The sequence below is a fragment of the Micropterus salmoides genome, unplaced genomic scaffold (genome assembly GCF_014851395.1).
Source record: "Micropterus salmoides isolate LMB-PRFRI ecotype aquatic unplaced genomic scaffold, ASM1485139v1 Ms_hic_scaffold_4, whole genome shotgun sequence".
Lineage (NCBI taxonomy): Eukaryota > Metazoa > Chordata > Actinopteri > Centrarchiformes > Centrarchidae > Micropterus > Micropterus salmoides.
This window is the reverse complement of record NW_024043372.1, coordinates 7,167,016-7,183,886: the sequence shown is the minus strand read 5'-3', so window position 1 is coordinate 7,183,886 and position 16,871 is coordinate 7,167,016. Positions and strand designations below refer to the sequence as shown.

Sequence of the window (16,871 nt, the reverse complement as noted above, 5' to 3'; positions counted from 1 at the left end):
GAACTCAAAAAGAGACAATGATGAGATCTCATCTGTTACTTTCATTTATCCTATTGTAATCTCAATTCAGTATCCATTTGTCTTACCTAAGTCTCAAAACCTCAATCTCTCTTCACCTCATCCTTTTCTCCTAAGGGGTTTTAGGAGCAACAATTCAGATTGGAGTGATCTCAAAAAGATATACAATTAAGATCTTAGTGTTTTCTCAAGACTTAAAGAAAAGACTATTCTGAGCAAAAGATTTTTCTTCTGGGACAGCCTACATAGATGATCACAACATGACGCAAGTATGTCATGTAAAGTTCTTTAGTGCGGTCGCATAATTGCAGTGTGAAACCAAACCCAAACTAACCGAATGTATCATCCATCCATCCATCCATCCATCGTCAACTGCTTATCCTGCGTACAGGGTCGCGGGGGGCTGGAGCCAATCCCAGCTGACATCGGGTGAAAAGCGGGATACACCCTGGACAGGTCGCCAGTCCATCACAGGGCCACATACAGACAAACAACCACTCACACTCACATCCACACGTGACTTATGTAACGTACTTAAATTCTGGTATCCCTGTTGCTGGACTGGGACTTTCCAACGCTCGTACATGTCGTTTTGGGGAACGGTAATATATGTCATTGTACTTTCCAATGGTCATTTATGTTGTTTTGGAACAATTGTCAATCGCCCTATTTTGTCATTAAGGTATGAGGAAGTGTGGTTAAATTCTATTCTGGATTATACAGGGAGCATGTGCAGAGAAGCTAATATGGGAGAAAGATTATAAGTTTTTCTAGTTCAAGTCAGTACACATGCAGCGGCATTCTGGATCATCTGGAAAGTCTTAAGGGAGTAGAAGTAACAAATGCATGGACTAGTTTTTCTGCATCATTCTGAGACAGGATGTACCTGATTTTTGCAATGTTACATGGGTATAAAAAAAAGGCAGTCCTTGAACTTTGTTGAAGTTTCTTTTATGTGGGAGTCAAATGACAATCTAGTAACAACTTTTAATGAATAGGCAAATTATCAAACTTTATTGACTGGGATACTTTCTTGTATAGTTATGATCCCTGGATAATAAGGTAACTTTTACTATGCAACGCGCGCACACACACACACGTGCACACTGTAAGAAACTGAGAGGGCTGTTTGGTGGAGCATTGTGACCTCTTGTGGTTCTATAGTGCAGTTGCAATGTGTCCCTCTGCAACATATTGTAACTAAAGTCACTGATCCATGGGCTACTTGCACTACAAAATGCAGACCTCATCAAATGAACACACACATGCACACACCTTCTCCTTACTGCAGTCCTCAGGGTTACAGATTATTTTGTGCACACACATTCTCATTTGCTCTCTCTTTCTCTCTCTTACACACAAACATTCACCCTTCTTATCACTCTCTGCCTCATGGCTGCCTGATGACCAGATATGTTACACAAAGAACAAATTAAAACTAGAAGAGAACTTTGGTGGTGCATGCTGTAGAGCTGAACACACACGCACGCACGCACACACACACACTGCAGTACATTGTCTTTCTGTCACAAACATGCACACAGTATGTTCTTTCTGGTTTCTTTGGATACATTTTGCTCAGGAACATGATAAGAAACTAACATTTCAGACAATACAACATGGTATTACAGTGAATGGACCTGCTGACACAATGTGCAGATCAGCACATAAGTTTACAAAACTACAGTATAGATGCAATGTGGGCAAAAACATACAGAGTAATGATTTTTTTTTTTCCACTAGCTACAACGTTTCCCGAATAGAACAGCATTGCAAAACAACCTAAAAGCTTACGATTGTTTCTGCTCTCAGCACTGTGATAAGGCATAATAGAATGTCACCAAACGAGAGAGGTGTGATTCTTTCTCAAAATCTGTAATTTAATATTTTGTAACTGGATGGCTTTTTGAAGCATGACCTTTCACACAAGAGGTAGGCTACGAACAATCAGTTTGTCAGAGTAGCCTTTTACCTCAACATCGACAACCTTATTAGCTCTCTGAGGCATCTCTAGTTGATGTTGCTCTGTGTAGGGAGGACAGGTCACTTCTAGCTCAACTAATTCTTATTTAGCTGTACTTACTGTTTTATTTTTATTGGTGGTGGTATTTATATGGCGTTGGGATCTCCTGAGCTGCACCTCTGAAGATGGAGGAGTAGATAGGAAAGGAGTCTGATCTGGCTGATCTATTTCTATAGAAAAAGAACAAAAAGGAGGAGGTGTCTTGCTGACGTGGTTATACGGAGGGGAGTTCCACACTTGATGCTCCTGTTCAGTAGCCTGGACTGAGGTAAAGAGAGATCAGAGGACAGCAAGAGAGGATAATCACCTTTTGATCAAACAGCATATTCGTTCGGATAATTAAATCTCCGTTTATTTTATCTGCCCTTTGTTATTTTTATAGACAAAAAAGCGCCGATATTTTAATTGTTCTTTCCCAACCTGCAAACCAAGCCTACATCCTTCGTTTCCAGCGGTATTGCGTTTAAAATCCTGCGCGGTGTTTTGGATGTGTCGGCCGGCTGCAGCGGTGTTGGCGGTGCTGACCGCCTGTCTCTGTTGCGGTCCGTTTCTGTGCGCGGCGGGGAGAAGCCAGCAGCTCAATTACCGACCCGTCATTGGTAAGATTTAGCCGCATGAACGGCTAGAGTCTCTGTCCATTTGCGTGCATAGTCTGAAAGTACACGTCGGATTATGTAATTGTCATCGAGAATGTTCGAGGAAGGTGTGTATTTAGAGATAGTCTGCTTTATGCGGCGTTTGTGTTTAGGCTAATAAAGCCTATGCCTAATTCAGTAGGCACTGCATATTTTATAATATTACATTGTTATCTAGACACTTATGGAAGTAATTCTCTGCAGATAGCCTAGGCCTACACTTTACTGAAATCCACTCAGTTTGACCAAAACCAGCGTTAATTATCATTTTGTCTTTACATTCTGTTTGCTTCTTAAAAATTAGGGTGATGCGTGCAAATGTTTGCTGTATTGTATCACGCAATAGCTACTTAATACCTTTAACACCTCAGTTGTCACTGATACCAGGGTCACGGGTTTCTGTCTCTGAAAATGCTTTAAGGAACTGGAGGTTCAACGGGTTTTCCTGATTAGAGTCAGATAGGCAGTGACTGTCTTGAGCAAACCTGGTGTTGAGGCCATGACTCATGATCTGTGGTTATGCTTAAAACAGGAAGTGCATTAACATTGAATTTACACTGTCATACCAAGGATTTCGTGTGTCATCTTGTTTGGGGTTTTGCCTGTTTGTTTGGCAGGAGGGTTTCAAAAATGCACCCAAATCTCTATTACTCTGTTTTGAAGATTTTGAAAATTCCTCTGTAATTAACATCGTTTCAAGGGTTGTGTACTGCTGTCTGGGTGATTTCTAGTTATTGAAACTACTTTTGAGTCTGTGTATTGTGTATTCTCAGTCTTGATTAAACAGCACATAATGTAAAGCATTGTAGTTTTATAGTAATAGTAGTTAATAGTATATTAAGTTTATAGTATAGTATAGTATAGTAGTAGAAATTTGAAAATGTATACTTTATACAGACATAGGCTCAAGGTGTTTAATATTTCCCATCTGCCATGCAATGTGCATTTCATTAAATTGTTTGGCAACAGGGACATCCCTTTGTTTTGGTGCCTAAGGGTAAAATAAAAGGCTGTGGATGAAAACACCTGATGGTGTTGCTTTGTTATATGACAGTCATCTGGATATTGTCAAGTTATTAAGGAATATGGCATACATGGGACATTGTGTGGATTTAAACTATATTTAGAGTTAAAATAAATTATGATGCAATGTTCCCGAGACCTTTCTGGAAAAAGGTGACACACATGAACAAGTCAATACCTGTAGGGGATTTGATCTCTGTTTTTCTTGTCAACCCTTCCCCTGCTCTTTGTTGCTACTTAATCTTTTCTGTGTGGACATAATTTATCAGCTACACATCTAAGCTAGCTAAGCATCAACTTTTCAATGCATATGTCTATGAAATATTTGTGTATCTGTGTGTTATATCTGTCTTCTGTCCTTCCAAGGCATATTGGCACAGGAAAACCTTCCTGGAGACCAGTTTGCTCGTGGTTCCTCTTACATCGCTGCCTCCTATGTCAAATACCTGGAAGGAGCCGGATCAAGGGTGGTACCCATCAGGTAAAGCAGTTAGGTGGGACCTCTCATTCCTGTGAGGTGTCAGAGCCAGCCAGGCATAATCTGTTATCAGCTGAATGAGAAAACAGTTCATGCAGTTTGAAAGATGTGGTCATTGAATGCATGTTGGGTGAAAGCGTTCATAGTTAGTACACAGTGACCTCTGCTGTGGTGAGTGTGTAAAGAGTTTTGAAAAAGTGATGGTGCATAGAGAAATGTGATTAGCATTTGTAAAAACAAAAAAAACAAACTAACAGTGGATAAAATGACTATGGAATTGAAAGTCCACTCCACTGAGTGTTGTTGTTTTGGTTTTACAGCCCACAACTTTATTTGGTTTATGTGTACTCAGCAATCTTGTTTTCAGTAAATGACTGTTGTATTATAACTCATCACACTTTTTACTGGACTCCACCTATATCGAACACCATGACGGATACTGCTGGGAGTCAGATGAGGATCACAATGAGCGAGTGAGATAGAGGGTGTTTACAACACAGCTTCTTTAAGCTCTGTGGTGAATTGATGACGTGAAAATAAGTGAAGCCTTAATCTGCTCTGACTCAGCAGCTGTCCTGATGGCCTTGAAAGGTAATAAAGCAAAAGCCGGTCCTGATATCATAAATGAAATTCTGGTAGTATTATTTTGAATTTCAGAGAGTGGTAGCAATGTGATGTTCTACTGGGTCCCTGGGCATGCTGGACTTGAAGGGAAATGAAGTAGCAGACTGTTTAGCAAAATCAAGCCTAAAGAAGTTAGACAGATATAAATATATCACTGGGAAGAGTGGAACTAAAAGAAAAAATTAACTAGTATTGAAAGGGAATGGCAAAGATTGTGGGACAATGAGACCAAGGGGAGACATTATACAACTATTTGCAATCTCAGGTTAAAAAAGTCAGGCATTGTTATGGGTCCAGAAGAGATTCTGGTCAAATCTGTTGGTTAAGACTTGGGCATTGTGGGTTGAATCAGTCCTTACATGTTATTGGAAAGCATCCTAAAGGGCTTTGTGAGTGTGGGAATTCTGAAACAGTGGAACATGTTTTACTGAAATGTAACAAATATAATATAGAAAGGAGCATTTTATTCAAGAGGTTATCAGATTTGGGAGTTCGGCCATACTCGGTTAAATCTATATTGGGGCAAAATGAGAACTACCACTTATTGATTGTATAACAGTTCTTACACGATACAGGGCTATATATAAAAATTTGAAGCAATAACATTTTCATTATAGTGAGTTCCTGAGGAGGGCAGTAATATGCCTAGAACCGTATAAACTGCCGTAAATCCGTATGAAGAAGAAGAAGAAGAGCTAGAGGGTGAAGAGCAGCAAAGATCTTCAGGCTGGATTTGAACCCAGGCTGCTGCAGTAAGGACTCAGCCTTATACACAGAGAGTGTGCACTATTAGCTTAACTAACTGCACCCTGAGGATCAGGATTTAAAAGAATGTACAAGGTAGTGGAGTCGGGAAGAAGGGTTTCTTTCATTTGTTTTTTAAAATTATTTATAAAAGTGGGAAAAGTCACAACTTTTGCAGATAATTGTAAGTTGTTACGCTGTCTGATAGCACGCAATATGATATGTATACTATGAGATTCCTGTGGTTGAAGTAATGTTGAGAAGGTACTTACTATTGTAAAAATATGACTTGCACAGCAGAGTGTAAAGCCGAAATATGATGTCCATTTTCCTTCTGCTGAAAATGGCAAAGTGGTAGGTTGCATTTCTATAACATTTTTATCTAATGTGCTTTACAATTTGCCTCTAATTCACCCATCCTCATACTAATGGCATTGACCATGCAAGTTGCTGGTCTGACTAGGGTTTACGGTTCAGTGTCTTCTCAGGGAAACTTTGACATGCGAACAGGAGGAGCAGGGGGTTGAACAATCAACTCTGTGATCAGGAGACAACCTGCTCTACCTCCTACAGCTACAGTAGTGTGGAAAATTGATCTGTTCGCGTGGTTGAGGGCTGCAAATCAATTGGTGCACATCATTCACCTTTCCCCTCTGAGATGTACAGGTAGTACTTTGCATATACTGTTATATCACATCTACATTTCACTTAACAACTGCTATACAGAGATCGCATACAGTGTTTGCTTAATAAACAAAAAATAATTAGTGTATTTAATCACTGACTTTACTTTAGTCAATGCTCTCAGACAACCAATATAATTGTTCTTGAAACTGTTCAGTTAATTTTTCACAAATTCAGTGGGACTTCTTTTATAGAAGTCCTGCTAGAAAATTAAGAAAGAGCTTTTTTTCCTGAAACTACAATTGTGTGAAATTGGGATCCCTGTCTGAAGAACAGCAGCATCAGTCATGGTGCCAAATGTGGTTTCATGTGGGCGGAGCCTGTGCAAATAAGAGCGACGTCACTATATCAGTAGGAGTTACAAAACGACAGCCTTTTACACTTTCTTTTTGTTTGACCTCTTCCTCATGTTTTCAATGACAAAAAATGATAGTTAATGGGTTTAACTATGTCTATGTGTTTTTGTGCCATCTTTGTTTACTAGAATCAATCGCACAGAAGAAGAATATGCTAAGATATTCTACTCAATAAATGGGTGAGTTGAACATGGTTCTCTTGTTGTCTCCTTTCTTCAGCTCTATATATGCCACACTGACTGTATTTTGCTGCCACTTGGCTAATAATTACACTAAACAAGTTTGTGCCTGTCTCTTGCTTTTCATTGCACTAAATGTTTTCAATGCATTGGCCATGTTTCCACAAAATTAAAAGATTAAGCTTGATAAGAAGTGGCAATAAAAAAAAAAAAAACATTGCAACAGTTTGTGTCTGTGAGTTGAGTAATTTATTGGTCTATAGTTGGTATAGTACAATTGTCAATTCAAAATCTGGTCAGTGGCTCCAAATGACAGGTTGTGCCATAGTTTTCTAGCTAAAAGGTCAACAGGTTAAGTCAGCAATTATGTATATTAACAGGAGATTTATGGCTACTACTGATGATATTTTTAGCTTATAATACACTAAATGGTAGTTGGTGTTATAAGAAGACAATGGAAATTAGCTGACTGATACATTGGTAATTAGGCTGTGGGTGACATTTTCCGTTGAGACAAGTTGTGCAGAATTTGGTTCATTGCTGCTGTTCCACATCAGTAGTGTCCCTCCAGTTTGGCAAGAAACCTTATAAGCCAACTGAAAGTTCTTTGCAATACACAAATTGGGACACTGTCTGTGGTCTCTGTCTTTGACCTATGCATGTATTCTCTGTTACTTGATTATAACTGTAACATGTTCTGTAAAATGTAAGCTTGTTGCACTCATCATAAGTCATGTGAAAGCTGTAAAAAATAAAAATAATAAAAAGTTAAACCATTGTTAACTGTATGCAAGATTTCGAAGCCTGAAAGTCTAAAGTGGAAGTGTCTCCTCAGGTTGTTGCTGCCGGGAGGAGATGTAGATATTCAGACATCGCAGTTCAGTCGAGCTGCCAAGATCTTTTACGACTTGGCTCTGAAGGTAAGACATTTGACATGTACAACTGACTGCCAAGACGAAGTGATGAGTTATTTTAATGTTAAAACCTGATTGCCTTGGTTTAATTTTCCTGTCATTGAAGGGCAGGTTCACTTTTTTTTCTTAACTGAAACAACACTCACATACCTCATTTCATTCTGTGCAATGACAATAAGATTATCTCTTATAACCACATTTAAATTGAAAGAGTTTTTGGTCGCTCTAATTGTTCCTCCTATCCATACTGGCAGTCAATAGATACCTTCCAAATGCAATTCCAATGTAAATGATACGGACAAAATCCACAAATCAAGTGAGTATTTTCCAAAGATACTGTCTTTTAGTACAACATGGCCACCACAGCCTTTTCTGTTTTATTGGACAGAAATCCTTGCTGAGAAGCAGTGGAAGAACAGGAAGAAAAAGAGGGAACTTGGTAGTAAACAGACTTTTAACATTGGAATATTTATCTTACTCAGAGTGTTGAAGCCCGTATTAGCCTCAGCTGTACTTAACATCAGTGTGTGCAATTGTATGCACTTGGGTTGTTGTTGAACATAAAGGATAAAACTGTAATCACATATCATCATTTAAGGTTAAAATAAATGGCATTGCACCGTCCTCATTATAATTCTTCTCATTCCCACTTTCTTATCCTCTGCAGTCCAACGATGCTGGGGACTACTTCCCTATCTGGGGAACTTGCCAGGGCTTTCAGCAGCTGTCTGTCCTGACAGCTAACAAAAACCTGCTCACCCTCACTGATACCAAGGCTGTGGCTTTACCTCTCACTCTCACACCAGGTATTCAGCAATCTCACATCATGAACACGAGCTCTTCTTTTCTCCTGTTCTCAGTTCTACTTACCTCTCTCTTAGATGTCTCAGCTTACAGTCTTTTTCTTTTTTTCTGTCAACAAGTTAGCACTAAGATAAAGGTGCCTTTGTATTTTGTTACATTTTAACTTAGCCTTAATGGCCTAGTACACCCACACAATTGTTCTTAGTTACTCAAATAGTACGATTTATGCTGAGATCTATTTTAGGATCTCATAGCTATGCAGTGTTAACCTAGAAATGAAATCAAATTAGCTCATGTTTATCTGAAATCCTAATTGCAATATGTAGTTCTAATCTGGGACACAAATAATATTTTTCCCTTGACTTGATTACCGCCATCTACTGAAGGACTTAGTTTCCCAGTGCAATGAATTTACAGTGCCCTCCAGAAATACTCCCATTCAATACATTGTCCGTTCTATGACTCAGACTCAATGGTCTGACATAGTGTAAATCCTTCCCTCAGCGTGGTGACTATTTCTTCTCCTATATCTGCAATGTCCAAGAATCTCCTTGCCGCATCCAACACCATATTGACCCTCTCTGTTTTGCTGTTAATTTCCACAGCACAATTAACCACCATAGCAAGAAATGCCAGAAATCGCTTCATGCATATCATATTCCGCTCATCTCCCTTCTTTTTCGGCTCCTGTTCATTTTGTACTGCTGCTCGCTCTTCCTTCCTCTCCATTCTCTTGATAGCTTCGGCATATGATAAACCCACTTCTGCTCTGATTTTACTCACTTTTGTTTGTTTGGTGATTTCCCGCACAGTGAATGCACTTTATTTGTTCCTGCTCCTCTTCATGTTCCTCTCTTAAACAGTTGTTCTTCCCACATCTCCCACATCAGCTGTACGTGACATATTACTCCTTTCTTTTTGATTTCTGACCCAAGTTGGAAGCATTTCAAACTGCTATAATCCTCAAAGCTAGATCTCTCTGCCACCTTGACACATAGGCAATGATAATCATCCCACTCCTTGTTAATTTGATCGACCAAACATCTCCGAGTTTATCTCCAACAAACTTTCCAACCTTGTGAGAATCCTTGAAGATCCCGTCTGTTCTTGTCACTGCTATCATACCAACTTGATACCTCTCATCAGTTCTTCTTGCTTGGCTTCCATCACTTGAAACACTATCCTTCTTTCTTTTCTTATTCACCAATCCTCTTGTATCCACTTCCTTTCCTGCGTCACTCTCCAGACTCTCCTCTGACTACATTTTCCCACCAACCAGCCTGCCTGGAACTCACCATCACTTGAAACACTATCCTTCTTTCTTTTCTTAGTCACCAATCTTCTTGTATCCACTTCCTTTCCTGCGTCCCTCTCCACGCTCTCCTCTGACCATGAAGAGTTACTTCTTTCTAGTTGTCATGCCTATTTGCCTCACAGCAACATCTCTCTTAAATAAATAAATAAATAAATAAGGGGGCGAGCAATAAATATCAACATCACTTACACCCCACTGTCCTCAGAAGCTGTGTTTTAAACTGATCAGTCATGGGCAAGCTACTTGGAAAATGTTGAGATTTTATATATATATATATATATATTTCATTCATTCATTCATTCCAAAGTGTGCGTATGCATGCGTGAGAGAGGGATAAATCAGACACACAGAAACTCCTTCACTTGCAGCCATATCATTGCAGCAAAATATATTTCTTCATGAAACAAACTGAGAACAACCATTGTTGTTTGTATTAAGTTAGTGTAAAATGATCACATTATTATCATTATTATTTTTTGTTACTACTGCTTGTCAAAAAGCAAGACATATTTTCAATGCAACATATTTTGTGTTTTGAGGTTGTTGTTTTTATTGGTCTTTCTTACTTTTAATAATGTAATTTTATTGTTTATTAATTATATCTTTTTTTATTGTTTATATGTGAATTCATGCTACCTATACATTCATGGCAATAGGCCTAAAGCAGAGAGACAGACAGACAGACAGAGAGATATCTCTCCATGGAAACAAGTTTCTGTCACTACATATCAAAGTTTCTTCCTCACTAAACGAAGAGTTGTCCATGCTGGACCCTGATCCTTCTCACAAGAGGTGTTACAATAACTATCACAATAGAAAGTAAACTTGATCGCGCGTGTCTTCATTCCCCTGCAACAAAGTCGCAGACACCAGCCCAAGGATCGGTACGTGATGTCACCGTCACACGGAAGTACTTCTGCCAGCTACACATACAGGTCCATGTGTGGCGGTGGCGTCACTTACTGAGAGTGGCAAGAACAGAAACCACACTGACTCTATTTCAAATCACTTCACCATCAAAATGAGTTAAAAAATGTTAAGCTATTAAATACTTAATAACATTGCTTGAGGGTAAAGGAAATGTACTAATTAAGACTTTTGTCAAACTGTGATTCCTTTATGATTTGCACCCCTTCATTCATGGTGTCCAATTACACAAAAGTCTTCTAAATTGTTGTGCTCTGTAACTTTGTGTTTTTTCTTCTTTTAAGTTAATCATTAACTTTGTTTTAGTTGCATAGCTTGTATTTGTTTTTAATACACTTAAAACATAATAAATATTCAGTATAGGAAATATCCCTGCCTACATCAAAGATGTCTTATAAGCCTTAACACTTTTTTGTAGTTCTTCTCACAGGACCTGAAGCAAGGACTGATTTTGACCACAACTAGGATATATTTGACTTAATTACTTTTCAGTATGTTAGCTTTGAGTCAGTTAATTATTTTTATGTCACGTTATGTCAAGTAGAGTTTTACACAAAGTTGAGCATTCCAATAATTTAATTAACCTAATATAATTTGTTTAACATTTGATAAGGAATTGTCTTTATAAATACCTGTATTTGTTTCTGAAAACCTCTACAAGAGCAAATATTTCTACTGACTTTACTGTTGTGATCCCTTTTGAGTCAATGGGCTGCTCCGAGGAATTCACACCCATGCAAATGAGAGAGGACATGTATCAAAGTGGCACACCGGTCTATTATGAAAGAGTCATTTTGAGTTGAGCTAAGCTTTTAAGTCTGCAGCAGTTGCAGAAAGAAATAACACATTATATTATGCATAATATATTTATTAAGTTCAAGGAATATTTTAAGAAATCATATGAAGTTGGCCCTTATGATAGTACTGTCAAAGGACTGATACCAACAGTAGTGCTCAATGGTCACTATGAGAACTTTTTTCTTATTAACTGTAAAATTAAATGCAACTTCCCCTTTACTGTATCATGTGAACCTCCTGCCTCACCATAAACCTGTGCCTGTCCTCCAGCGGCCCAGTCCAGCCGTCTGTTTCGGAGTTTCCCCAAGGATCTGCTGCAGTCCCTGGCTGAGGAAAACATCACTTCCAACTTCCACAGCTGGAGTCTGTCTCTGCAGGTATTTCTGGTCCCCTTCTTCAAAATAATGTCATGGCTATAGTCTGCTGCTTTTTTTTTTTTTTTCAGGTTTGTTCTATACAACTATTTTTTAGTAGTGGATTAAACTCATGATGTTTGGTTTAAAAGTCCAAAGCCTTTCATCTCAGCAGAAATGATAGAAGGTGTAATCTACAGTAACTGAAAATCCAAGTCATTTCCCAAAGGGTCCTCAACTGTATATCAGGCATTGCTCTCAATTATTAATATTATCTTAAATATTCTAAACTGAAACATTTATTTACAGTAAAATATATCTATTTGGTGTAGAGAACCTACCTTAATTCCAGATATGTATGGTTTTAGAAAAGGAAATGCACCCAGGCTAATAATCACCAAAAGTCAAGTAGTGCTGTCACAAGTATGACAAGCCACACCTGTAAACACTCAACTACTGCGTGTCAAGTGCGGTGGCTAAGTGGTAAGGTGTTGGTCTTGTAAACCAAAGATGATGGTTTGAACCACATCCATGCCTTGAGCTGTTAAGAGATTGCGACTTCTAACTGCTAATGGGATGAATGAAAAGTAAGATTGTGAGTGTGGCTAAATTAGGTGATGTGTCTCACAAATTAGTTGAGTGTCATTGTGTGAGGCACTCAACTGCAACCAGTTTTTATTTTTTATTTTTTTATTAAAGAAATCTTATCTCAATACCCTAAATCTTAGCATTTACTGTAAATAAAAAGACCTCTGTATGTAGATAGTATGACCAATGTTTTAGCATTTATTTAGTTATTTAGTTTTATTCCATGCAGAAGGAGCAATGTCATTTTAGGGCTACAACAACTATTTTAAAATAAAATCTCTTTCTTTGAACCAACAGAACTACAGCCGGAATGCCAAGCTGAAGAGGTTTTACAAGATCCTGTCCACCAACAATGATGGGAAGAAAGAATTCATCTCCACCATGGAAGGTATCAGTCCTCACTGAATCGACAGTTTGAGTGCCATTTCATTCAGTTGTTCACTACACAATTAAAAACATCCAAATTTCAAACTACAGTGAATTCAGCATTTTCAGATTTCACAACTGCCCGCCAGATGGCAACATCACCTATTAGCTGAATTAATGTTTTTGATCATAATAATGAGAGTTATGCTGATTATTCAGATGCAGAAGACATTGGGTATAGAATAGTTTATGAAATGGAGCACATTGTGTGGGCAATGATCATGATGGTCCATTTTGAGTGTCGATTAGAATGATTTTTTTTTTCAGTACATGAGTGAGTTTTCATTTTTAAAATCTGCTTACAATGTTTCTGGTTTTCCTCAGCCTACCGCTACCCATTTTATGCTGTGCAGTGGCATCCAGAGAAAAGCCCCTTTGAGTGGATAGATAAGCCAGGCATGGTTCACTCCACTTCTGCCATAAGAGCCTGCTTCTACACTGCCAGCTTCTTTGTCTCTGAAGGTAAAATGCGGTAACTCTGTATGCTTTATTGCATCTGTCAGATTACTAGCACTATTTATTTGTCATTTCTCTTTTCTGCTTGTTTCCTAGCAGAATACATCAAAAAGGCTAGGTCACTGTTTTCACTGAAATCATACATCCTGATGATAAATACTAATTATTTGTAATTATAACTATTCATTTTTTTTCTGGATTATTACCTAATTCAAGACAAATCTAACATTGGATAGATTTCTTCCTAAACTGATTTTGTTTTCTTATCCTACAAATTTCAGTCACTCCCAATTTGTTACATACTGTATTATGATTAGCATAAAAACAATCCATTTAATAGCTATTCTGGAGCTTTCCATGTTGTTGCATGATCTTCATCAGTAGATGGAGTTTGCAGATTTCTGCTGAAAATATAAATGTTTGAATTTCCATTATTTCTTAGCACTTTAAGGTAATTATCACTCATGTCTAAAAATGAATCAAAGAAATGCATTATGCCAATAGCTGTTTTCTTGTGACTGGCTACCAAAAAGGTGATGTGGATGAAGCTGAAATTCTGCAAATGCAACTGAATTAAATGACATATGTGCAAATCAAACAAATCTAGTTGACGGAGGTCCTCACAAGTGTAAGACAAAGAGAAACAAATGCATATTGCTCATTCAATATTTGAACAGTGTAAATGTGTATGTTATAAAGGACAGAGCAGCTGCAGGTCTGTATGGGTGAAGCTTATAACTATACTCTGCTTTGTCTCTCTTTTCTTTACTTCCCCCCTTTTTTCTCCTTCCTTTCTTTCTCTTTTTCAGCCATGAAGAACCAACACCATTTCTCTAGTCCTGTGGAGGAAGAGAGCGCTCTCATCTACAACTTCTCTCCCGTGTACAGAGGCATCCACGCTGTTTTTGTGCAGAACTACTACTTTGATTGATGGACAGTACTGTAGACAAAACAGACCTGGGCTCAGTCTAGTCAGAATTTTAAAGCGGGCAAAAAAAACACAATTTAAGATCATTTGCTGCACACAAAAAGAACCAGATTCAGGATCATAAACACATACAACGATATCTGTTACTGCAAAAGAATGTCTCAAATATGTTTTACAGTTTAATCAGGAATCTGATTAATTAATACTTGCATGCAGTGCAATTTATTCTCATAAATGAGGTGAACAGGAGGACAAATTACATTTAAATTGATGCTGTTTTCAATGCGTCAGTTGAGTAAATATGAGTGCATAGTTTCATCTAATGTTATCACATGTTCGTTCGTTCGTTCGTTCGTTCGTTGCTCTATCGAACCAAACGCTGTGCGCCAGAGTGTGAATGTGATGCGCTGCTTGTAAAAATGCGTTATGTAAAATATAACACTATTTGATTAAAGAAATCTTTCAGTGTGTGTCATGTAAAACAAGTCATATTTCTTTTAACTCATTGGCAGCCTGGTTAAGTGAGTGGACTGTTTGTGTAGCCTAAATAAATGTTTAAACACAAGCAGAATGTATTTGATTTACTATCTTTTGAAACGGTGGGAATCCAAATTAGTACCCCTCCCTGCAGATTGGTTATTAAGGGCGTGGAGCCCCGGTGTGCCCCTTTTCCTCTGGTGTGCAAGCATTGCATGGAAGTGCGTTTTTTACCCACCAAACAACATGCTTCAGCTATACCAAAAGGAACGTCAGTGTCACGCTGAGTAAAAATTTTTTTTGTAGCTTTTCTGTCAGAATTTGCCTCCTTTTCTTCAGGCAGTCAGTACGTATTAATATTAATGAGGGGCGTTTCACTGACCATTTATAGGCAACTATGGGCGTTTAAAGGTTCGGACATGGAGCTCCCTCTCATGCGCCACATTTCAAGCTGATTAATACATACTGACTGCATGAAGAAAAGGAGGCAAATTCTGACAGAAAAGCTGCAAAATGAAATTTAACTCAGTGTGACACCGATGTTCCTTTTGGTGAAGCATGTTGTTTGTTGGGTAAAAACGCACTTTCACGAAACGCTTGCGCACCAGAGGAAAGGGGGCACCGGAGCTCCACCCCTTTATAACCGATAGGGTTACAGTAGAAGCAGGGGCATCCCTCCTGATTAGTGATACACTGGCTGAAGGGACACATGAGAGGATGACCCAGATACCAACTTGGATTCCCCCATTTGAAATGTATTCCACCTGTGTATAAGTATTTGTTTAGGCTATACAAACAGTCCACTCACTTAACAAGGCTGCCAATGAGTTAAAAGAAATATGACTGATTTTATGTGACACACACTGAAAGACTTCTTTAATAAAATAGTGTTATATTTTCCATAACTCATTTTACAAGCAGCGCATCACTTCCACATGCTGACACACAGCGTTTGGCTCAATAAGGCAAAGAACATGTGATAACAATATATGAAACTATGCACTCGTATTTACTCATCTGACGCACTGAAAACGGCATCAATTTAAATGTAATTTGTCCTCCTGTTCACCTTATTTATGAGAATAATTCACATTGCATGCAAGTATTAATTAAATGATTCCTGATTAAACTGTACAACATATTTGAGGCATTCCTTTACAGAAACCGATTTCTCCATTTGTATTTATTATCCTAAATCTGGTAAATCTCGTGTGTGTGCACTGGAAATGATCTTAAATTATGTTTTTTTTGGCCCACTTCAAGGAAAATCAATCAAACTACTGTTTGTTTATTTAGAAAGGCTTTAAGCCTGTAATACTCAGAAGTAATATTTCGATTTAATTTACAAAATAGTAGGCCTATTCATTTCAAATCGTTTCATCCTTCTGCCATGCGAGTCGGCGTTTCTCTTTTCTCCAGTTTATGTGCGTACGCATGGTTCAGAGTTTACTTACAGGAGCACACATTCTCCTGTCAAGTTTGTTTTTTAGAGATTACAACCTTTGTTTGGGAAGTGGCGTACGCACATTTCCAGCCCTGTTTTTTACGTACGCACCATTTATAAATGAGACCCCTGGTTAGTTTTATTTGTTAAGAAACAAGTTCCTTTTGGTAAGCACCAGGTTCCAACCTGTATAAAAACATTTTTGCTCCGTGGCATTGCATTTCAAGCTTGTTTAAGTATATGTAAGCACCGACTTTCACAGGATTACAAATTCCCCTAGCTTCATTAATGGGGATTGTTCGCTTTCTTTAGTTCCTAAAAGTCCAGAAAGTTGGAAATAGCAGCCTTTGTTTTGTCAGTACAGCCAAATACCACTTGAGCCCAGTCTTAAACATATAGAAGATAACCAGTTAACACGGCACGCCTCTGTTTCCATGTTGTGATTGATAATCAGCAAGAGGCTACTAAAGGTCACTTAAGAGTGGGATAAACTGCTGTTTCAATAGCAATGTGAAATAATGACTGTGAGTGTAGAAATGGAAACATAATTTGTGTGTTGCTTTATTCTACATTACAGAACAAATTGTTCATCTCTGAATATACAGTATGTAAGATATATAGCATTTATTGTGTATACCTGTCAATCAGATATTACAATTTAAAAGAACTTTTTTAAA

The 16,871-nt window shown here is 38.1% G+C and overlaps 1 protein-coding gene and 1 non-coding gene across 2 annotated transcripts; one reads left to right on the top strand and one right to left on the bottom strand.

Moving 5' to 3' along the window:
• The first annotated feature begins 2,278 nt into the window (after window positions 1-2,278).
• zgc:171566 lies at window positions 2,279-15,034 on the top strand. The gene is made up of 9 exons (XM_038697809.1): window positions 2,279-2,640; window positions 4,066-4,180; window positions 6,714-6,764; window positions 7,600-7,684; window positions 8,346-8,484; window positions 11,793-11,899; window positions 12,761-12,851; window positions 13,214-13,351; window positions 14,155-15,034. Exons 1-9 carry the CDS (start codon window positions 2,529-2,531, stop codon window positions 14,274-14,276), a joined length of 960 nt encoding a protein of 319 aa, XP_038553737.1. The 5' UTR covers window positions 2,279-2,528; the 3' UTR covers window positions 14,277-15,034.
• Window positions 6,406-6,461, bottom strand: LOC119887014. The gene has a single exon (XR_005441595.1). It is a non-coding gene; the product is annotated as a U7 small nuclear RNA (small nuclear RNA).
• Window positions 15,035-16,871: the final 1,837 nt, after the last annotated feature.

Coding starts and splice junctions, on each gene's coding strand:
- zgc:171566 (XM_038697809.1), top strand. CDS start 2,529: ATGTGTCGGCCGGCTGCAGCGGTGTTGGCGGTGCTGACCGCCTGTCTC. Junction 2,641..4,065: donor CAATTACCGACCCGTCATTG/GTAAGATTTAGC, acceptor TGTCCTTCCAAG/GCATATTGGCACAGGAAAAC. Junction 8,485..11,792: donor ACCTCTCACTCTCACACCAG/GTATTCAGCAAT, acceptor CCTGTCCTCCAG/CGGCCCAGTCCAGCCGTCTG.